The sequence below is a fragment of the Falco punctatus genome (genome assembly GCF_963210335.1).
Source record: "Falco punctatus genome assembly, chromosome: 11".
Taxonomy (NCBI): domain Eukaryota; kingdom Metazoa; phylum Chordata; class Aves; order Falconiformes; family Falconidae; genus Falco; species Falco punctatus.
The window spans coordinates 29,298,400-29,322,028 of record NC_137591.1 but is presented as its reverse complement, the minus strand read 5'-3'; the positions used below and the strand labels follow the sequence as shown (position 1 = coordinate 29,322,028).

The following is a 23,629-nucleotide window of genomic DNA, read 5'->3' as shown; positions in this document are numbered from 1 at the left end:
CTAGTGCATCCCCTCCGAAATTAATTTTGTAAGGTTTAAGTAAGTGGCAAAAAGAACTAAGTGTCATGAAACTATAGTTGTGATAAATCTGGATCTATCTTGGAAGATTGGCTGTTGAGTTCAGTTTTTCTCATTTGATCAAAGCTTTAATTGCCAGTAAGACCTGAGTAGATTTGCCAGAGTAGTATTTCTATAATTTCCTTCCCAAGGCAGTTTTACTAATATAAGGGTCATATGGAACAGAAGTAACTTAAGTTGCTTGTTTTACTTACTGTTTTAAGCTTACAAACTATAGGTTTTAATTCCTGAAAGGATCTTTTTCTGTTGTTACTTCTGGTATACAGTTGTATATGGGGGAAGTGCTGCTCCTGGTTTAAAATGTGTAGAAAAGTCTGCCTAAAAGTCTGCAGTTAAAAATTGTGATCATGTGATGTGCTGGGGAGGGGGATTAATAGTAAGGTCAGTTTCCTCTTCGAGTAAAAGAAGGGGTGGGGTGGGGTGAGGCTTTCTCACTCTTGGTGCAGAGATCCTGCAGTTGCCATGCTCCCCTAAAATGCTTTTCAGAAGAGTGCAGAGAATCAAATGTGCCACACAGTTCCATTTGCCATTGCAAATCTCCGGAGAAACATTGGCATTGGTCATGAGAGACCCTGTTTGGAAGGTCATAGGGAAAGTGAGCATACAGAGGAGTTTCAGCTGCAGTTTCAAGGATGAACGTTCTACCCTTTAGAGGTTACTAGGTTTACCCTTATACAACCAAATATCCAGTGTGTGTAGTTTTTTTCATGACCATCTTAGCATTATAAGGTAAAGCTGAAATGCTTTTTTTGGTGTAGTCTTTGGAATGAGAATGGAGCCACAGAAATACAGATTGATTTCTTATTACCACAGCTCACTTACTGTGTACAAAGTAAAGATGTCCTTCCACATTTTTTTGTGTGTGTATAAAAACCTTTTTCAGTTTCTTGCAACGATAAGTGTGATGTGATCCAGAGTTCTAGAAATGCAAGTGAGAGCAGCGCATTATCAATGTGGATGCACTAACTTAAATGTGAGTGCTCAGAGCCATGCAACACCAATAAAAATGTTCAGCATTAGGCCCTTATTACATCACATGGGATATGTCATCACTATTGCATTACCCAGCCAACAGAAGTAGCCAAAATAAATGGGAGTTGTATTTATGATGCTATATTTTGCCTTAAAATAAAAACCCATTCTCAAAGGGAGTCTTATGGAGTTTGAGTAATTTGAGATTGCACAATGAAACAATGGAGCCATATCTTGAGAAATAAGAGTTTTATTTAACTAGACAGTACTACCTTGTGAAATATTTTCTTACAGCTGTCTTTCAGGAATTATATCCAGAAACAGAAAAGCTGAAAACAGGTTATTGAAGTATTCATCTGATGAATATTCAGCTACTCCAGTGATAATGCTTGCAATAGACTTTGGAAATATATGTGAAAACCATGTTTCAGGTTTAGTACAGGTTGAACTTTTTCAAGGTCTGCTTGGTTAAATTTGAATTGATAGTACAGGAGTGGTGAAAGCTATACCCTTCACAGACAGACTGCTTCTGAATGTCCAGTGTCATAAGCTTGAGGGATGCTAAAACCTCTTTTGAAAAACTTTCTATAAAATGTGAGAGAGAAGACACTTAATTTCCAAGTCGTTTGCTCTGCTTAGAAAATTCAACCCAAAAGCTAAGAGCTGAAAGAGTTACAAGCATTTGAAAACAGTAAATTGTTGTACAGAGTATGAACCAACCTGAAAAAGAGGTGCTGTGCTTTCCCTTCTTATAATCTTAAATGGGCAGTTTAAAATTAAGTCTTTCCTTTCAGAGCACAGCATTTGTACAGTCTGAGCCTTCCTGGGTATATTTTGTAATAATGTTTAATTAACGTCATTCTGCAGCCTTAAATTGGGGAAGACTCACTTTTTAGATGGCTAATATATAAGATTTAATTTAAAGGCTGAGTGGCAGCTAATTTTACTTAGGGATTTCTGCAAAGTACACCTTTCACTGACTGCACTGAATAAACAAACACTGTTTTTGTAGCGGGTTTTCTGGTAAAACAAGATCTCTTCCAAGGAGAGGAAATCTGTTGGTTGAATGAACTAAAGCTGTCAGAAGTGTTCATTAAAGGAATGTTTTGGAGGGCATTTTCAGCTTTTCAATTACCTGAACTGCTCTTCTATTCAGCTATCATAGAAAAAAAAAAAAAAAGAATAGACTATAGATAGTCTGAGTTTTAAGTATTTGCAATTAAAAAGCATTTTATAGAACACTCAATCAATGAGGTCTGTATGATATTTGTAACAAACAAATATTCCTTATATGAAGACCAATTTCAGAATTGTAATCTTAAACATTTGTGTCAGTTTAAATTCTTAGAATTGGGGAACAGAATATGGGACTGATTCCACCTACCCCTGCCAACCCCAGTTAAATACTGTTGAAACTTGTTGGCTTTGATCTCTGACCAAAGATTTAATTACACCCCTTGCAGCCATATATTATCAGTGAAGCTTTATGTACTCCAGAGAATGTGTTTTGAAAGCAGAATGCTATTTTGTCCTCTGAATTTGCATAGCAATTGATATCGACTGATTTAACGTAACAATAATATTAGATTATTCTTTTAGCTATTAAGGTTTCTTATGTTAAATAGCAGTAAAGTTCCTTAAAATCCTGGAGGCACATGCCAAATAAATACATTGCTTACCATTCAGAAAAATATATTTAGGTTTTGTTCTATCGAATTAAATTAGGTAAGCTGTGTGGCTAAGTACCATTATTACATAATTTTATATACTAGGAAGAAAGCTTTCATTTCGGAGACTCTAGTACTTGAACATGTTTCAGATTTTGGAAGTATCTTGTTTTGATGCGGTATGTTGTATGACTTTTGTTAATGGTTGGAAAAGTATTTCTAATTTATTAATTTTAGTGGAAATCTGTTATCTAGAACATAGAAAATTTAATACAGGCAGTATCAAAAGTTGTATACAAGTAAGGGAAGGGAAATATCTGTGTCACAGGAGCAGTCCAATTTTGGGGTGGCAGGGAGAATATACTTAGAGGTGATTTCTAATCTTTGTTTTACTATGTCAGCAGAAAGCTGTGTTGGAGGAAAACTAATACTCAGTAGAGACTTGGTCCTTCTTTAAATTAGTATGCTTGAGTGCTTGTTCAGACCTCATCTCTCCTAATGGGAGCACATGAGGGGTCTCCAAGTGTCAAGTCATGATTGTAATATGAGGACTTTCTGGTTTGCCATTTAAGTTCAAAGTATCAAGAAATAAAATTTCTGTTTAATGGGGATGGTTGAATACGGAGGTTGAAAGTAAAAAAGCCTGCCGAGCGCTTTGGTTGTCTTAAGTTTATCAATAATGTCATACAATTGTTCTGTTTGTTAGGAACATTTTGCCTAGGTGTTTTACAGAAGGTAAGATATGCAGAGCTTAAGGAGTTCTCTACACCACTAATAAATTTTATATTTTATTTTAATTCACTGCTTCATTTTGAAATAATTATTTGTTGCAAAGATCTTTCTCTGCTGGCAAAGCTAGAATGTCTTCAATTTTTTTGTAGCTTCTTGGACTAAATCTTAAACAGTAATGTGAAGTCAGATTTTCATTGAAAGCAATACCAACATTTTTAAATAAATTGTTAAATAACTAATCAATTTTCACATTAAAGCAAGACAATGTCATTTCACATATTTACATTTAAGGGTTGAGCTAACCTGAAAAAGCATAAGCTTTTTAAGTGAAAAAGCTTATATCTTGTCATATATCTGGATTTTTTTACCAGTTCTAATGATTGTTGACATAAAGTGTGTTGGACTTGAACAAAGATAAATATGCTTTGCAAGCACAAACATCTGCTTTTGTGAATGTGTGTTTAAAAAAACACCGTCTGTCACAGTAGAAAAGGTTTCTAACAAAAGGAGAGGGGAACACAACAGGGAAAAAAAGGCAGGAAAACTGTAGACCTGCTTTTTGCAGGGGCAGATTGTGCAAAATAATGATTAAAAAGTAATATTTTATTTTTCTGGAACTCAAGCGCTGAGAAGTTTATATGTGATCACTTGAGCACTGTGGGATTTTTCCTCCTCAGTCTATAGGTCTGATCATCATTTGAACTGCTTTCAAGGAGTAGGAACCTCCCCGGTACTCAGCCCAAAATATTCCATCCTGGTACTTGCTCCTGTAGTGGCCTCCTCTGTACCACACCCCGTTAAGGTTAGAGTGGGCACAGGCATTATACCACCAGCCGCCTTTGTGAAAATGAGCACAGTTTCCTGCGGGACAGAAAGAAATGGGTGAACTTTGACATTAAAGAGGAGAAATGGAGATTAGCAAACGGTTTCAGCTTCTGCCTTACTCTTAGAGGGAGCTTTGGAGTACTTCATATCAATTGCTGCTTCTACCTAAATTATAAATTCTATTGTAACAGCAACCATTGCCTGGAGGGGGGATTATTGATGTGGGATTTAATACGACAGCTGAAAACCAAGGAGATGAACTCTTGTCAGACTACCAGCAGTACTAACATTCGAGGAACTTGAATTATATGCTGTTAAGAAATACTTCAGTGGAAGCAATGTGAGTTGATACAGTACCAAGCAGCATGCAGGGCCACAGTTCCACAAAGAGTTGCTTGTAACTTGTGTATTTACTGTTACAGGCTTGTTTAAGCGTTTGCAAGATTTGTCCAGTTTTATGGTTACTGACAGCTGAGAAAAAGCACTTGGAAGTAGTTGAAGCTCCCCAAGCTTGCTTTTACTGCTAAGGCTTTAAGGGGGAAGCTGGAGGAAGAGCGTGGAAATGAACAAGAAAGTGTCCTTTAAGGAGAGCAAAACGAAGTGATCTGCCCATTTCTCAAGTGCTGGTACATAACTAAGCCTGTGCACAACTGCAGTTCCTTTCATGCTGTTCAGAGGCTTTAGTTCACAGTGATTATTGTTCCGTGGCCACAGCATTACTCTCGGAGATCACCTGGACAGGTATTCTGACTGCACAGACATATGTGCAAGTGATAAGGATGTCATTGAGCTAAATATAAAGCTTGCTCTAGTGCGTCTGCAGTGAGGGTAATAGAATTTCAATTTCTGAATGGTGCAGGGCCTTGAAGGGGACCCTGTCAGCATGTTTTTTTATCATTATCAATTTGAAGCACCTTTTGATGTAGTTGTTTTATCAGAGTTTACTTACTTTTTTTGCACTATTCTTTTTTTAAAGGTGGTATCACTAATGGAACCTACTGTATTCACTTTTCACATGTATACTAGTTTCCTTACCTGAATACATATCCCTGTCTCTGTCCAGTGTTGTAAATTGCTTTCCATTATGCCATATCATGGAATCGCCTGCGTTTCCTTGGTATGTTCCTAAGCGTAGCCTGTAGAATTCACTTTCGGGCTCCAGGCGGAAACTGCTGTATTCAGCATAGACTTTCTTATTGCTCCAGTCCTCTAACTCAATCAATAGTCTGTAATTATCCTGATTGGTAAGCATGTAAATATTTTCTAGTCCCAGCCAGTACTCTCCGTCAATGTTTCCAAATCCTTTCTGTACAAAAGAAGATCAGAAGGTGATGTTAGCTTAGTTTTTCTTGTTTGTCAAAACACTCATCAGCAGGAGTGTTATAAACCACTGGGACTTGGGTAGTGAAAGCCTTTAAGCTTCTGGGTGACTACTCAACCTATGCTTTTAAATGTTTTATTTTACTGCACTTGGCCATTTACTCAGTTGGACTGCCAGCAGCTTGTGGTACTACCAGAATCAGTAAAGGTGGCGAAATTCTGTTTTCTGTGATGCCCTCTTCTTTTTTAATGTAAAGGGAGAGAGATCAGGGAAACTGAAACAGTATATTTCTGGACAAAACTAAAGGGATCTGTAAGAATAATGAAATTTGAGGGGGTCTATTTCGAGGTTGAGCAAGGTATTTATGGGTCAGCACTCAGTATTGAAGGTGAGTAACTTTTTATTGCCTTTTCAATGCAACTGGTTTCATTGTTGACTGTAAATTTAATCACGTAAATCAACTGTGCTCAGAAATCAAATATAAAGATACTTTTCCTTTCAAATCACAGACTGCCAGCACAGTAGCTGTAAAGTGATATTTCATATTTGCTGTTTCCTTGTCCCTGGGTAAAGCAGTGTTGGTAATGTTTGGTGTTGCTGCTAGGGTCTGTAGCTATCTGTTACACTTCGAGTTTCTGAAGTCTGGCTACCCCTCTCTTTCTGGCTACGTAGGACCTACAGTTGATTTCCTGCTTCTCTTCACTTTCTGGGGAAGTCTCTCTCCAGCAGATGAACAGTCGAGGCTCTGACCTCAAGCTGCGGTTTCACAAGTGGCTTAAGTTGATATAGCATCATGCTACCACCAAAAATGGTAGTGGTGCTTTGCTCTGGGCTCACGGCCACGTTTGCAGTACTTCCCTTGTGCCAACGCTGTAGCTGTGCAGCCACACAGAGGTAGGGACAGATGTAGAAATGTGGGCGTGGGAGACACCTGTGTTGTCAGTGGTGCAAGCTTTAGTTTAAAGCCAGTCACAGAGGTGCACCTTCAATTACTTGAAGTTAGGTAATAGGAATACCATGTTCAGCCACTGCAATTTAACAAGAAGTTTTCTTGGAGGCAAATCTGCCCAAGTTTGAGCCGTATTAGGTACCAGTTACATACTCTTCTACATTTTCTTTGCATTATATTCAAAATGTTTATGGTTACTTTATCAGGCAGTCCATAACTGCCTTACAACATTAAAAAAAACAAAAAAGCTAACCTCAAAACCAACCATGTACTGAGAAGTAAAGACTTTGACTAACTGCTAATATGGAATGATTAACATTTGAATCCTTAAATTCCAAGAATGCAAAAAGTGAAAATCCTCATAGTAATTTTTTTGTCATTTCCTTTGTATATATGGTACTACTTTTAGTTAGTGGTTATTACTAACTTAGGATATTGCTTTTAGTTAAATGTGGCTCAGTTCTCTCTTCAGATAAAATGCACATGGCAATTGTAGATTCATGTATAGTGGGCACAGCATCGTAGGGGAGAACTGTGTCCTATATGTATGAAGGCAGCACACTATTATTATTTGAAAAATCCAACCAAATGGATTTTCAGATTTCCTGTCTAGCATGTAATTACTCCAAAGCAGTATGCGTTTGTCATCCTAGGCATTATGCTTGCTAGTGCATAATAGCACAGTAACACGCAAAAATGTGCTTCCCTTCACCAATCTTCAGATTTCTAACCTAATTTTAAAAATAGAAATTATTTCCTTTAATTTACTGTTGGGAATGGTTTTCAGTTAAGGCCCTGATCCTGCAGATCTGTGAACATGCTAAAATGAACAGTTCCACTGGCTTATGAATAAGGGAGACAATTAAGCTTTGCAAGTACTTACTGTAGTTCTCTCTGTGTTAATAAAAATCATGTGTTTAGTCGAGTCTTTGTAATAAATGACTTCCCAGTCACTGTCAAGAATAACACATGTATCCCCAGTTGTGTTGTGCATCATAAATGCAAGCTATTTCAGACAATAAATTAGTTCATACAAAGTTAAGTATTGTGTTGAGTTAAATAGGACAGTCCCACTGAAATATGTTTGCCTCTGAGGGATGACCACTCTTTTCAGTTATCTTTGTTCATAAAGTTAATTTCACCGTTTGACTGAAGCAGCTGTTTCCAGCTCCTCAGTGTTTATCACTCAGTACAACTGTTTGCAATGGAGAATTGCACTGGAAGTGTTTGCACCATCTTGATCATTATAGATAATGTCACTGCTGCACTGAAATGAAGCAGCTGATTTTCTACATTTCAGAACTTACCTTGTAACTGTCCCAGTTCCTGAAAAAGTTGACAGATCCATCTGTCCTCTTCTGAATAACTGCCCATCCTCCAGGGTCCAGGCTGTTCTCACACCATAGTTGCATTGGCTCATTACTGTTTTCAGGTTTGATCATATAAATCCCACTGTTGGAATGCCCAGCTTCCTTGGCTTGTTGGCAGTCTTTGAATGGACCTTTTTAAAAAGAAATACTGTAAGTGTTCAAGCTTGGCTGTGCGGTGCACATTGTTCAAGAATATTTTGTAATGGTAATGGAAAGTCAGTAATTCAGTTAAGGTACAACTACTGTGGAAAACTGTCTTTGATTATTTGTGTATATATAAACAAACATGTTGGGTTTTTTTTAAAGAAAAACTTCATTTTGCTAAACAGATACAGACTTCGGTTGCCAACACCCATTTTTTAACTTTGCCTACTGTGTCAAAGGTTTATACTCCAACTCTTGACATGTACGCATCAATTTACTTCATTGTACTGGTGCACCTGTTTGAAACTGGTGGAAGTTTAAAACAAAACAAAGCCAAGACCCCCAGATACCTCCCCCCCTCCCTCCCCTATCTAATTTTGAGAGTAGCTGTTAAAAGTGTTTACTGCCCCAGTCTACAGACATGGAATTTAGTGAAAGAGTATTCTTGTACTGCATAACTTTTTTGCCTTTATGTACTTACCCATTCTAGGATTAGCCAGTTAACTGTGGATAAGAATCTCTGTTTCATTTGTCATCCTGGTGTGATACATGTAGATGGATACTGATGAAGAAAAGATGTGAGCAATGGAGAAGGGACTTTTTGAGCAGCTAAAAGGGCTCACATACTTGTTTTCAGGGCTGTGATTCTACAAAAAATGCTGTTGACAGTGCTGCTTGAAAGCTCTATTTTAGACCACGTGAATAGTGGTTTCACCAATATCACTTATAGAAGAGCATCTGGTTATTCCATAAGAAGTGTGCAGCTTATATATCTCTGAAAGCTTTGCCTAGTTTGCCTTTCAATTTTTGGTAATATTTTTATTTTCGACTTTATAGCAAAGGATTTATGTTCATGTATCATTACTTCAGTTAATTTAGAGAAACTGGTTATTTACTAATGAAAAAGCAGAATACGTTCTTATGACTAGTTAGTGGCAGATACCCTAAATGGATTTGAAAACTCATACTCAGTAAATCTGAAAATAAATTACCTACAGCTTTCCTCTCATTTTAGAAGACTCATTTTCTCAAATACACTTTTTCATTTTCTCAAATGAAATGGAACTTCAGAGAAAACTCATCAGTCACAGAAGCAGCTAATGTGCAAAGAAGCATAGCAGACAGTGACTGAAGTTAGTCTTTAATCAAAAGTAGAGGTCGAGTGAAAGTGACCTTCATTGCAGATTGAGGTCATGTGACAAAAGCAAATTGAAAGTCATGCTTTTTTTTAGATTTTCAAGTAGTAGTTGCCAGTTGGGTAAGTGTGTAATTAGCAAGAAATCCATAATGCGTTTCATATTAATTAGAATGCAGAAAGGTGTTATATCTAATGAAGGTGATGACTTGAAGCTTCTGGCTGTAACGGTGTTACCAACGATGCCACAGACATTGAGTCACTGTTGTAAGTACTACTGCGTACTGTACTACCAGTATTTAATGATGTTTTTGTCATTCTTGCAGTGCATGCAGTACTAGCTTAGGAAGGAAATCCAGTAGCTTTGGTATATGAGTGCCTTTTCTCTTGTACATGGTTAAAATTAACTACTACAGACAAGTAGGTTTTTTTGTAATGTTAACTAAATATTAAGAATAGCTCAGATATCCTATGTATTATTTCCCGTGATTTCTACTGGAGGAGGAATTGAAGACTTATTTTTCTGTGAGACACCCAAGCAGATGCTTGCAGTGATTTTAAGTAGCTTTTAAGGCAAACAGAATGGTACTAGCCTCCTTATATAATACACTTTGATCACTTCTGATTGTCAGTTATCATTAGGGTCTCAAGATGCAACTTGTCTGCTTTTTGATGCTCAGATCTGTGTACGTGCTTATCATGAATTATTGCTGTAGTAGAGGTAACAGATTTCTACTTGTAGTGTAAGGAAATCCAAGAAATCCTGTAACTTTTGGTGTATTGTCTTGAATCTCTTTTGAGAAGTAAATTCTTTGTTATACGTAATTATTTTAAATCCAGAGTATAAGAACTGATCCATTTCTTGTTCAATGGTAATGCTGAGACTGATGAAACAGTGTAAGGTTATACACAGTGCTGGTGTGAGTGGAGGCTCTGGCTGATGAAAAAAGCATAATTATTCTGTTTAAAATCTTGTTATCTATGTAACAAGTAAGTATCTCGTGCATATTTACTCTTTCGTAACAGTCTGTGTACACTTAAGTTGCTGAGACAACTAGTTATGTTAGGAATACTCCAAGAAGATGATCTCTTAAATATTTCACTTCTAAAATTGTTTTAAATTTATGGTTTAGTACAGATCATATTCTATTGTAAATTATATGTAGTAGAGAACAGAAATGATGAAATATTGTAAGTTTGGAAGGTTCATAAAATGATGGCTGAATCCTGTTTTAAGATGCCAGATGTTACCTTGAGTGGATGATAAAGGAGCTGTGCTTGTGAAAGCTTCATACAGAAGATTTTTTGAGCAATAGCGGAGGAAAATGCCCAAATAAAATTGGATGTGTATTAAAAATAAAAAAGTTATATTGTTAACTGACAGGTGTTAGCAGCAGAGTGAGGTGTCTGTGTGTGAAATTTTCAAGTACGCTGTCTACTTGAAGGTACCTTTTACAACATAGTGACAGTAAAATTTGGGGACGTGGGTGATTATTCCAAGGACTAAGATAATTGTGAAAACCATAATTCACAAGAACGGGTTGTTCAGAGCAGCTGTGGGTGCCCCATCCCCCCGGCAGTGTTCATGGCAAGGCTGGACGGGGCTTGGAGCAACCTGGTCTGGTGGGAGGTGTCCCTGCCCAGGGCAGGGGGCTGGAACTAGATGGTCTTTAAGGTCCCTTCCAACCCAAACCATTCTATGATTTTATGATTATTCTTTCTCATTTTTTAGAGCAATTTTTATGTAAATTAAGCAAAAAACTCTTTAGAAAATATCTCATCCTTCTGTTCCCCATGTATTTTGAGTTTTACACTCCACCCAAAATACTAAGATGCACGTGGACCCTTCTGTAAACTTCTGCTGCATGCAAGTATTTGTTAGGTACCACTATATATTTTTTCATATATATATATGATATATACGTAGATCTATCCATCTTATACAGTAAGATACAGTAGGAGAAAACTCCGAACTTGTTTGTCCAGTTGTTTGTTCTGTTGTAACCAAGTCTTTGACAGGCCTGTTTCTAAATGGGACCATTTAGTTTTCATTGGTCTCTTTTGACATCTTTATACATTATAAATAGTCATCGTCTTTCAACTGCTAAGTTCATTTTTCTATCACATAGACAGTTTTGGTTCTGTGCACCGTTAAATATGGTAACCTTAATTTAAAATATCAAAGATAATAACTGAGCACTGTGTTTCAATTTCAAAGTTTTGGGTTTGATGTTTGATGCTCAACAAGCTATAGCAGTTCTCAGCCCTCATTTTCCCAAGGCATTGCAAGAAACACTTAAACTTTCAAACTCAAGAAACTAGTATTAAATAAAGGAAGTTGAATAATGCAAAAATACATTTCCTAAGATTTCTTTGTGTTCCCTTGTAAAAATGGATTCAAACTCTGAACTCTTAGGGGTAGAGGTTAGTGAAAACCATGGTACATAATTCAGAGGAAAACATTTAGTTTTCAACAACACTAAATTTTTTATGTACAGCAGGCATACACTGAGAAAGAAAAAGATGCATTTATAACAAAACCTTGAAGCATGGGTTTTCTGGGAAACAGGAAGTTGCTGGCTTTTAGAATGATACTTTTGCTGTCTGACCAGACATTAACATAGTGCTTTTATATTGTTTATTTTGTGTCATGATGTGTGATTTAAATTCTCATGACATCTGGCATTTTACTTGGGTTTGTGCCTGAATTTTCTGCAGACCCTGAATAAAAATAGTTGTTCTTTACATCAGCAGCTAGTTGTTTGTAGAACAGTCACAAATAAATGTTTGTCTTCATCTGAGGAATGAAGTTGAACTTCCAACTGTGACTAAAGGCAATATGTTCGCAAAAGCAAAAAAAACCCCCAAAAATCCAAACACAAATAGAACCCCAACCAAATCCTTTTTTTGTGCAAGCTAACAGAAGCCAAGACCAAGCACTTGAATGGATGTCTGAGAAAAGCTTGTTTTTCTCAATCCTTAATTTTTTTTAATCACAATTCTGTCAAAATTTTAGTAAAGTGAGAATCATCACAGAGTTCAGGGCAGCTTAATTTTCTTGTCACTAGTTTTGTTTGTAGTGAGAAATGAATTTATCTGATGACCTGAAGAATGTAACACATGAAGATTTGATACCGCCTCCTGGATGTATTTTCATAATATTTATGATATTAATTTAACTTGCCATCACCTACTGACATCACATTACTGGGAATGTAGTTACTCATTTTAAATTTTCAAAGCTGAGTGCGTCTAATTGGATCCAGCCTTGATTCAATTACCCTTTCAAACTTATATTACTCTCTTGAATATTTCCACCAAACACTTAAGAGACTTATTGCACGGCTGTGTTGGTGGATTTAGATGCTAATTTTAAAGCAGCTCAGAATAGGAGTAAAATTCTTCTAGCAGGATAAACTTCTGGCAAACGTGTATGTGTGCGTATAAAGGACAACTACTTATAATTACTTGATTTATTTAAGATTAATTAGTTTCTCTTATTCACCATTGCCATGTACTGCAACATGTAGCTAGCAGGCAATCTTCAAAGATACAGGGCTAAATACTAGAAAGTATTTGCTCATATTTAAGTTTCATTTCCGTAACTCGGACCCAGCTGGAGACAGAAACCCCAATAGTTTGTGACTTAAAGGTGCGGGTTCTTCAGATTGAAATAGCTGATACTCAGAAATTCAATGAATTCTTCTTAGGCAGCTATAGCTTAAGAATTAGACTATTTGGCAAACCAAAGCTTTCCTTAGGGGGTGGGGGAGGAAGAGAAAATCGGAATTGGGAGCAAGGGCTAGCTATACCAGATTCTTTAAATTCTTCATTCTATGTCTATAGCCAGGACAGTTTCCCTCTGAAACAGAGAAATCTCAGGTTAGATAAACAGCGATAGGTAACTCACCCTCATTAATTAAAGCCAGTGGTGGTACTCTGAAAGGACTCTTTGTAGGAGAAGTAGCTGGGTCAGGTGGTGGCCTTACATCTCTGTCTCTAGGGTAGCCTGGGTCTCGCTGTATCTCGTTACCTCCCAGAAGAACCGGAGTGTATGGCTGGCTGTTGGGAATGTGCTGTGGCACGACTTGAACGAGAGGTGGAGACCCATGGGGGTCCTGTCGTGAGAAGATTCTCAAGCACTGCTCTTCCAGCAGTGAGATAGTCACAGACTGATTATTTACAAGATCAGTTAGTGCTGCATATTTTACTTCAAGCTCCTTGTATTTTGTTGCCATCTTCAACATTTCCGTTGTAACGTTAAGGACTTTGTTTTCTAGTTGGGAAAGCTCAAGCGAGTTATCACGCTTTCGAATGATCTCATGCAAGAGTTGCATATAGAGTTGGGTGACCCGAGAGTTCATATTACGACTTTCTTTCCTCAGTAATTTTACTTCATTCACAATGTTTCCATCCACATCCACCACCAATTGCAAAATGTCAATCTCCCGCTTCTGCTTGGACAGCACATCCTTCAAGTTCTCGATGTCCATTCTTGTGACTTCATCTTTTCTGTTACCAGTACCTGGTCCATTAGTATTCACACAAATTGGCCCTGTGATTTTTTGTTCTGGGACCAAGAATGTGTAACCGCATTTCTTCCCTTCCTCTCCACCATCTGCTGAACGAGGGTGCCTCCGCTGGGATGTTTTATTAGGCGTAGATTGTTCTGTACACCGCCCGATAGACAACAGCAGGAACAACAGTACGCCCAAGGTCCATTTAAATATCTTCATTTTAAAGCAAGTATGAGGACTGTCAGAAGCGGCTGTTGAATATATAAAAGGTAAAATCATTAAATTAGAGCCATAACGAAGGCTCCTGTACTACTTAAACTGCCTGAACTGATGCGTTTGCCATGCTTACATGTAGACATAGATTCCATTAGATTAGCTTCAAAGAATAGCTTTCTATTTTGAGCAGCAAACCCTGAAATTTAGATCTTGGATTTAGTAGAGAAGTTGTTGCAATAGGTATATTCTCAGAAACAATGTTGTGCTTAGATGATGCGCTATGCTTTCATTATGAATTGGACTGCTTAGATCTGTACTCACTGCAACTGGATGCACATGATTACAGAACATACAGAGTGCCTGCAGAGTGTCTTCCTGGAATGGAAGTAGGGAGACAGAGTGGTAGTATTTTCAAAAATGTTTATATAAATTTTGGAACTTGGATTATGTAAGCCTTTCTGGTCCTCTTTTAGCTCTGTGTATATATATATATATAGATGTATAGGGTTTTTAATACTATATACATACCTATTCATATACACATACATTTTTCAAATTTATATACACACACATACGGTAGACTTGAAAAATATACACATATCTAACACTATTTTTGGACATTAGTGTTAAGCAGGAGATTAGCGTAAGATAGTTGTCTTAAACATTGAAAATTATATATTCAAATAACTTTCTATTTCTAAGGAAAGTCTATAACGCTCTGCACGTGTGTCTCAACTTAGTTGCCTTTTGAGATGAAAGTTTAAAATTGTTTTCAACTATATTTGAACCTTTGAGAGAACATTTTAATCCAAATAAGTGAAGTATTAGATGTCTTATCACTATAAATACTTTACCTAAATATTTAATTCACCTTTAAAAGAAAATAATGTGTTTCTTTTTAGCTCTGTGTAAAGAATTAAAATGAAGTGATAATAGACTGAAGAATGTTGAGACACCTGGGTTTTAACTTTATTTTTTAAATATTTTGAGATGATAAATAAAGGTAGCACTTAAATGGCAGGGCAGGGAACCCTCATTTTTCATGTTTTATTTGCTTTGTCAAGCAGATCGCTCTTCTTATCTCAGCTGTTGATCTGGCTTTCCTTTCCAGATTACTATTAGTGGTCATACAAGGCTTTGTACAGTGGCCATTGTATAGTTAAGAAGAAAAACAGAGTAAAGCCAGAGAAAGCTAATTTTCATGCAGTTCTTGCCAGGTTCAAGTTTAAGTGCATTTGGCAGTCCTGAAACAGTCACCCTGAAGGAGAAGCAGACCTGTTCTGCTTCCTTTACGTTCACCTTTACAAATGATAAGGTGACTTTTGTGTCAGGTCACTTTCCCCAGTTTCTGCCTTTAATGTTATTGCTACAAGTGATGCCTGCTCAACCTCAGAGTAAATGCATTGAGTCTTTATTTTTTGGTTTCACTAAGAGCAGTGATTATAAACTTCAAACCATGCGTTACATGCAGTCAGGAATTATATCTAGGAATCCTGATCAAATGTTCCACTGTTGCCTAAAAAACAACTTTTTCTGTGGCTGACAGTTGTATTGCAAGCCCTGCTTCTGGGAGGAGAAGAGAACACGTGCTTTTAACACATACTGAAAATAATTTCTTACCCTGTGTAAATGACAGTAATACATAAATGTTTGAGAAATTTCATATTTAAAAATGTATTTCAGTATGGTTTACTGCTAGTATGTACTAATAAGTATTTTTGGTGTCTACTAGTAAATTTTTTTTATCAAAACCAGAACTTGGTTAAAAGTTTTGTTAATATTTCTCTGCTGAAAGTGTTGACTTCTGTTAAAAAAAAAAAAAGTAGGAAAATATCACTTTTCCCTGTAGCTAATTATGTATTTTTCTGTGGTAATTCCAGATATTTAAAATATTAATCACTTGAACTTCCAACTCTGAGTACTGTTCATTAGATTAAATAGTCACATGAATCATGGGAAACACATGGGAATCGGGTCTGTGTGTGGTTTCTAACTTGACATGGATGAACTGAACTAATTGTCTGAAGTTCAAGAACTCTTCACATCTGAACTATTTTTCCATACTTTTACGTTCAGTGTTTGCAGATGCAGGGCAATTGACTTCATGGCATATGGTTCAGAATGAAGCCATAGTACAAGTCCAGTATTTTACTGTTTTCACGGTATATAATAGCTGCTTCATAGTCCAAAGAAAGTGAATAACACTTTAGTTCTTGGTAGTTTTTAAAGACCCTATACAGTTAGTTAAATAATGAATGGCTGGGGGTCTTCCCCATTGCAGCACATTTTCCCCCTGAAATACGTTAAAACCTAAATGAATCTTTCAAAACCAAACATTTTGCAATGCAGCCCCACTTTCTGGTCATGTATTCTGCTGCAGTCTGCTTTCTGCATTTCTTGTAATATTATATGTGTTCATTTTGAACTTTTACACTTATGTGTTAGAAGTTAGGATTTTCACGTCTGTGTATGTGCTGTCAGACCATAAAATGAATTAAATGATCTATTAGAGCACAACCAAATACAACAGCTGCATAAGATTATGCTCTAGAACTTGAAATAATTTAAGCATCATGTATTAAACTGAGATATTCAGATAAGCAGGGATGAGTTCCTTCTGAGAATCTGCCTGGTAGGGAGGGAACTTTTATGCTTCCATGGTAATGTTGATGTTGAAAAAACTAAACATCTTAGGATGTTGCTTGGCATGTTTGAGCAGCTTAATGCCTAACTTGTTAAACAAGAATAGGTTCCGAGTAAGATATTTACCTGGAGTTTTAATCAGCTTAGAAGGAAATGAAAATACCACTTCAGAAATTTTCTGATGTTCTGGGCAAGCAGCTTGAAAAAATAAAACTGTCTATCCAAAATATCACAGACTGATAACCTAATATGTAAGACCTAAAAATGACAAATATTAGAGTTGGGTAATAGTTTTAGGGCTTTTTAATCAGACACATTTTGTCATGGGTTCCTAGGTTTAGATGTTTAGGTAGTGTCATAACTGTTATGAGATAAAGCAGTTGAGGCTTAGGGATCAGTTTAGACAGAACCACAGTCTCAAACCCTCCCTGCAAGTCCAGGGTTGCTTGTAATGAGAGGGGCTGCTGAAATACCTGAATGCAGACCTTGGAAAATAAGCAAGAGAGATTGTGGTTACAGACACTGTTGCTTTAAAATACATTCTTTAACTCTTCATGAGCTGTCATGTTTTTTTAATTCAAATAGAATGTCACTTCACTTGGTTCTGTCGTGTTTCTGTATCACCCAGTTTTGGGTCTCAGATTTCTGCAGAAGTTGCATTACGTATGTTCTGGCATGCTGATGTTTTATTGCTTCTGCAGGAGGAAATGTGGAACTCTTCATAGCAGCACAAACTTCATCATCATCTTGTCAGAAATACACAGAGCTGTGGATAGGGCTTCAATACCATTTCACATTAAATGCCATTCCTTTTCTTCTGGTTTCTTTCTTTTTCCAGACTGATGCCTATGCAAAAAAACCCCAACTTCTCTCCAGAATTAGTCCTTGATTTATTACTTTTTAAAGTGTTTGAAAGAACAAAATTCCAGTTGAAAAGAGCAAAATAGACCATTAACTACTATTTTTAATGTTCACTGAGAAACTAATGTGGGCTGTGTTATCACAAAAAACATTATATCACTTACAAGTATTAGAGTTGCCGGGGTGAGGAAGTGTGGAAACTAGTATATATTTGGCATTTTTTACCTTTCTACACAACAAACTATTTGTTCTTTGTTGTACTGCTGTGACTCTCATGTTCAGCAGGATGTAGAATTTGGAGACCTACAACACAAATTGGAATCTGTTTTTTCAGAGCTGACAGACCTTCTCCCTGGGCACTGTAGGTTGTTACGACTGAATGTAGCAGAAGTGTTGGAGGTAAATGTGAATATAAGATTCTCTTTGTAAAGAAAGTGTAGTATCAGTATGTATCTTTTTTCTGAGTATTTATTAAAAGAATATGGTCAAACGATAAGTACCAGCAGTGCCCTCTTTTATAAACCTCCATATATAAACGTGTAAAACGGGAAAAGAAAGAGATGGGGTTCTTTTAGAAACTAAGTTACAATACTGAGAATAAAGATTCTCTGAACATGATACCAGTTAATCTGAAAGCTCTGTTATTGATGTTACATGTGCTTCATTTTCTGTTAAGCTTTGTCTAAGCAGCTAAAATCAATAGAACAATCTATGTTCCTGTCTCTACACGGAGTAAGTGGAGATTTTTGTGCATTTTTTTTTGGTTTAAAACTTGGTCCATAACGTTAAAAGTAATACTTACGTGGGGAAGGCACTTTTATTATAGGAGAAATGTTCACATCGATTTTTGATGTATCCGTGTGCTTCAATAAGTTCCTTTCCCCCTATATAAACAAGTGCTTTTCCGGTAAGTCACTCTGCCTCTACTGAAAAAACAGGATTACTTTCAATTGTATTGACTGAGATCCAGGAATAATACGTTCTCGGGTTTTGTTAGTCAGATACATGATGTATTGAGTCACAGAATTCTGCTTCTCTGAGATTAACAGGAATCTCATTCCGTTTAGGAAAGGCAAGCTAAAAATCTTCAGGGGTTTTTAAAGTAGTCATTGAAAATGTGTCACAGTTAAAAATCATGGATTGTTTGAAATTCTTTGCAGAAGAGATTTGTATAATCTTGTCGTACTAGATACTCTGAAAACACAGCAAGATATCATAACACTTCTAGATATTTTTTTTGGTGACTTTTTTTGGTGGAAGGGTTCCTTTATGTTTGTTTGCAGCCATTGTGTGTGTTGGCACCATTTTAACAGGCAGGTACGATGGAGTGGTGCATTTTGCCTTTGGAAATATGTTCTTTAGGGACTCTAGAATTGTCTGTAAAACAGATAGTGAAGACTAGCATTTAGTGATGTTTGCTATAGGAAATTTTGCTTCATCCATTGGTGTATAAATATTAAGGACCAGACTAACAGGGCTCATTGTGAAAAACACACTATGCCCAGTAAAGCAATAATTAAGACCTGATAAAGCCATGTAGTTACTGGCAAAAGTTCAAAGGTTCAGAATTTCCATTCTTTGAAGTAAATTCCTGTAAAACTTTAAATGCCATATTTTTCTATCATACTTCAGATGATTCTTGTGGCAACAGCATAATATTGGTATTTCTTTATTTGTTTTAAAATAAGCATTTCAAAATTTGAACTCTAAAGTTGGAAGGCAGCAAAGGAGAGAGAGTTAAAAACCTTGGACATAGCCAGTGTATTTAAAATTGACTCAGCTGTTTTCGTTTGTGAAAGATTTAGGAATTGTTCTAAGCTGCGTAAATCAAAACCTTGGCGAATCATGAATGAATGGAGACTGGTGTCCAAAGCACGCTACGTAGGCTTCAAATGGGGTTTCTTGTTGTTTAGATTGTTTTCTTCAATATGTAAAAAAGCACAAAAGGATAGTAAGAAAAAGGGCTTGAGAACTTGGAAAGAATCCATCTTTCTTGTTTGTGAAGACTGCTTCAGAGCTTTTTTCTCCCATAGCTGCTAAATCTTAATTAAGTTTGCTTTCTGTAACACTGTCTCTTCTTTTAGCATCACCCTCTTCATTCTCTCTGAATGCGTCAGGCATTTCTGAGAGTTTGTCAATGCAAATACGTAACTTGAATTCTTTTCCATTGTTTTGCATTATTTACTGTGTTTTAACTTGCAAATCAACACGAAGAAAGTAAAAAAGTAGAAAATTATGTATTGGAAACTTTTTTGGAGTTTTGTCTGTACTTTTGTCTTCTGTTTGTAAACAACTCTTTTAATTGTTGACTTGCAACTGCATCCTTACCCCCACCTCCCCCCCCCCCCCCCCCCCCCAAAGAAGAATGGTAACAAACCCCTCTATTTTCCACTTAATATAGTGTTGCCTTGTATGTACATTACATTTCATGTTTATGAAATGAATCTTTATTTAGAAACAGACTGCTGAGGTACAATTAACTTCCCTATCATTCCACAAATCGTTAAGGGGATTAGTGCCTGGTGCAGCAATGCCTTTGGATTTTCAGCTGCACAATTGTTAATGCTACAAACTTTATTATATTCTGAATCAATGTATGACTTGGGTTTCTTGGTTGGTTGTACAACTCGATCTACTTCTACTGCTCAGAAGTACCATAAATAGAAGTTCTGTTGAAATTATATACAATGATTGCTACTTACAGATGTGCATTGATTTATTTGGGACTTTTTACAGTGGTTTTATTGAGGTATCCATTTTCTAGTTCTAGTAATGCTAGGTCTACGTTGTGCTGTTGGGTGAAATCCAGCTTCCCTGAAATCAATAGGATTTTGGCTTTTTCTTTCTGGTAGGATCAGAATTTCACATTAATATGTTCACAATACCCAAATCACATGCTTAGCAAAGAATCTGGTAGTACTAATTTTCTGTAACTATAGATAACAAAATACACAGTACAGTTAAACAACTGAAACTTGTTCATCCTTACAACTGGAATGAGTTAGTCTCTGCTCTTATGCAGAGTCCTTTTTAATTCTTTCCAAGTTTCCAAAGTCTACCAAATGCCACAAAAGTGAGTTTTATATTTTAGTTGTCAAACACTTTTCAGACTGAGACAGATCTGTTTCATCACAATCTTGTGTTGAGGGAGATGCATGTATAGTTCACAAATAGCTCAAAATTAAACTTGTAAGTAAGAATAACTTTAAAACTTACCAAGAAAAAAAATCTTCCGGCTCTTTTGCTCCTGTGGTAGATATAAAATCCAGAGGCCAAGTTGCTTTTTCCTCCTATATTACCCGATGCTGTGGATTGTTAATCTGCAGTTGGAGTTGAAAAGTGCTTTTGTCTTTCTCTGTTAGATCCAAGCTGTGTTGAGGAATTGGGTTTCTCCATACGATAACCAAGCTAACTAATCATTTTTAAAAAAAAAGAAAAAAAAAAAAGAAAAAAAAAAAAAAGAAAAAAAAGTAATGTTCCAGTATGGGTTATTCCAGAAGAGAGAAGGAAATGTTTTTTGAAACTGCAGTGTTTTACTCTCACATGCAGAAGTGCACTAACCAGCTACAGCTGACCCAGATTCCATATACATCACTTTTGGACAGTGTTTTTTTAAACAAACACACACTCGACTTAGACGTTCAGCCCACCTATGATGTCACCGCGAACACACTGAGAGCAGAAGAAACTCCTCCTTCGGATTTCCTATCCATACCCTCCAGAAAAGGAGGGGGTAGGGAGGCTGAGAAGTTAGGAACAAGGAAAGATTGTTTGCCAGTAGAAGGGAGGGTACCATATGGCAACAGACTGTGCAAGAGTTCAGCAGGCAATTACAAATCAAACATTTTTACTACGCTGCCTAAAGATGCCTTTCAAGTTATTACAGTACTGGGCTTCATTTAGAAGAAAGATTCTTTCAGGCTGATAAAACTCGATTTGTGTTGCTGGGAATAAAAGGGGCAGCCTGGCTGGATACAACAGGAAAAATGAACCATTTATAGTCCAGAAGAATGTTCAACAGAATGTCGCATTCAATTCTTGACGTTCACTTAATAAGAAACAGTTCCAGTTGTTAAATGCATGAAGTCTCCGATAACATGTGGAAAATGTTAAAACTGTGTGTGTGATGGTTTTGGGTAGGTATCAGAGTATTTGATAACATCTGACTGGTGTTAGAAGTAGCAAAAGCCACAGAGATTATGCTCTGTAAGGAATGCAGTTTTTAGTGCTGTCAGTAGTCAGCCAGCACTTCAGTGCGTTCAGTTTGATTTCATTGATCTTTGGTTTCTTCACAAAGGGTATGCCGATTATATTTGAAAGAGAATTACCCTAGTGTGGTTTCAAAATTATTTTAGACTTCATAGAAATGCATCGAATAAGTTTAGAGAACAGGTCTTTACAGAAGAGGTCTTGATTTAGCGAAAAGAAAAAAAAACAACAGTGCTTAATTGAGCAAGTCATTCAGAAGAATAATCCTACATTGGTTTATAAAATCCTGCATAATATCGCAGGTGCGTGTTCACAGTGAATTTCCTTTATTATTATTAGTAAGCATGATTTACTACTTTCTGTGGAAGACTGAGCAAGTTTTGGATTTTTCAGGCCTGTTTGGTTATTGCTTAGCAAATTTAGGTTCAGGACAGCTTATGCAGTCTAGATAGCGTAGCAATTAAATGTGACTATCTGATGTTTCTGATTATCCTTTCTGTTTTTTAATAAACTGATTCTAGCAGAATAGAAAAAATGAGAAATTTAGTAGTGTATCAGGTCATGTGTAATACCTTTTTATTCACTTTTTTATATGTCACCTTTCAACCACAAGTATTTTAATTTGTTTCTGTGTGTGTGCACACACGCGCGTGTATGTGTTGATTTTGGAGTGATGCCCAGTTTCCCAACTCACATTTGAGGTCTGTACTGGTTAGGTGCTATACAAACACAACTGCTGTTCTTGTGAGGTTGTATCAATAGTGTTCCACCTGTAAAGCCAAACGTCTTGTTATGATTTTTGTTATACAATGCTGAGAGGTGAAGCAAAATGTAATTTTAGAAATTCCCTGTTACTGAAATCAGTTTCTTAGAAAATAGTATTTAACTTTGGTGGTGGTTTGTTGGTGTTTTTTAATTTGGAGTTTTTGTGGAAGATGCAGGGGATGAAGAGCAATTACTTTTAAGAGCGGAGTTGGTCAGGATATATTTCATTTAGCTGAGACAAAAATGATTAGTCTTTGGGTGAAGTTTAGGAAGTAGAATTGCATTTAGAATTAAAGTAAGTGGCTTATCTACAGCATTAGTATGTAAGGAGGAAGATTTCCTTCTACATGATCAAGGGATTGAAAGAGTAGTGAGGTTACAATGACGGCGAGGAAGAAAACAGGTAGAAGACTTGAAGAGACTTATCTGTAAGGCTGTTGGATCTTTGGAGTTGTGTTTAATACCAATGGCAGGATTTGTACCACATTTCAATCTGAGTGTGCTTTTTGCCCAGTTAACTTCTCCTCAGCTTCAAGAGTTATAGATGACATGACTTTTCCTTCTGTTACGCTTTTTAGTTGCTGAATTGGAGGAATGAAGTAGTAACTTCCTAAAATCATTAGTAATTTTGATCATGTATCAGCGTTGTGCATTTCGTATGCTTCATATTTGACAAGGGAATAATTAATTGGTCATACGGAAGAAGATTAGGTTCATGAGTGGTTGTGCATGTCCTTGTAGTTACTTCTAGATTTAGAAATGATGACACTGTTAAACACAAAGCCAGGCAGAACGTGCCTAGTGGGTGGTGGGAGGAAGGGATCCTCTCTGCCCCGTGTTGTAACTTGCCATACCGAGAAGGAAAGCTTGCTCGCAGAAACCTGGCTGTACTCATACCCTCAGCACCTGCAAATCCAGCTGAGAGGCGACTGACAACACTAAGGATTAAGTGACTGGGGAGAGTGCAAATACAATCCCAGGCAAGGGTGGCATGGTGGTCTATTTTCCTGTAAGTCCAAGCATTATTACTGTTTTACTCCGAAGGCTCTCAGAGGTCTTGTCAAAGCGATTTCTGAAGTAAATACAAAATTTCAGAGTCAATGCTGTACTCATTCTGCATGCACGTTAGTCAATGAAAGCAAAAATTCTTCAAAACTGTTTGTGAGTGTTTTCTGCTAAATGTGAGACACTAAATAAAGAAAAATTTCATTCTAATCTTATTCAG

General features: G+C 36.7%; 2 protein-coding genes across 11 annotated transcripts in view; one reads left to right on the top strand and one right to left on the bottom strand.

Annotated features, from left to right (window-relative positions):
* RALGPS2 (Ral GEF with PH domain and SH3 binding motif 2) overlaps positions 1–23,629 on the top strand; it is a 135,938-nt gene that overhangs the window by 70,878 nt on the left and 41,431 nt on the right. The window lies entirely within an intron of this gene.
* ANGPTL1 (angiopoietin like 1) lies at positions 1,285–23,621 on the bottom strand. Of its 3 annotated transcripts, XM_080406601.1 has the most exons (6): positions 20,647–23,621; positions 16,696–16,813; positions 13,104–13,961; positions 7,852–8,045; positions 5,310–5,580; positions 1,285–4,310 (listed from the first exon to the last, which is right to left on the bottom strand). In XM_080406601.1, exons 3-6 carry the CDS (start codon positions 13,927–13,929, stop codon positions 4,123–4,125), a joined length of 1,479 nt encoding a protein of 492 aa, XP_080262727.1. In that variant the 5' UTR covers positions 13,930–13,961; positions 16,696–16,813; positions 20,647–23,621; the 3' UTR covers positions 1,285–4,122. The 3 variants fall into 3 exon arrangements, with proteins under 3 accessions (XP_080262727.1, XP_080262725.1, XP_080262726.1); XM_080406599.1 differs by having other exon boundaries at positions 13,104–16,813; XM_080406600.1 differs by lacking the exon at positions 16,696–16,813.

Excerpts from the sequence above, each read along its gene's own strand:
- ANGPTL1 (XM_080406599.1), bottom strand. The coding sequence starts at position 13,989 with ATGATTTTACCTTTTATATATTCAACAGCCGCTTCTGACAGTCCTCAT. Across the intron at positions 8,046-13,103 it reads ACTGGCTTTAATTAATGAGG|GTCCATTCAAAGACTGCCAA; the intron begins GTGAGTTACCTA and ends CTTTTTAAAAAG. Across the intron at positions 5,581-7,851 it reads GGAACTGGGACAGTTACAAG|AAAGGATTTGGAAACATTGA; the intron begins GTAAGTTCTGAA and ends TCTTTTGTACAG.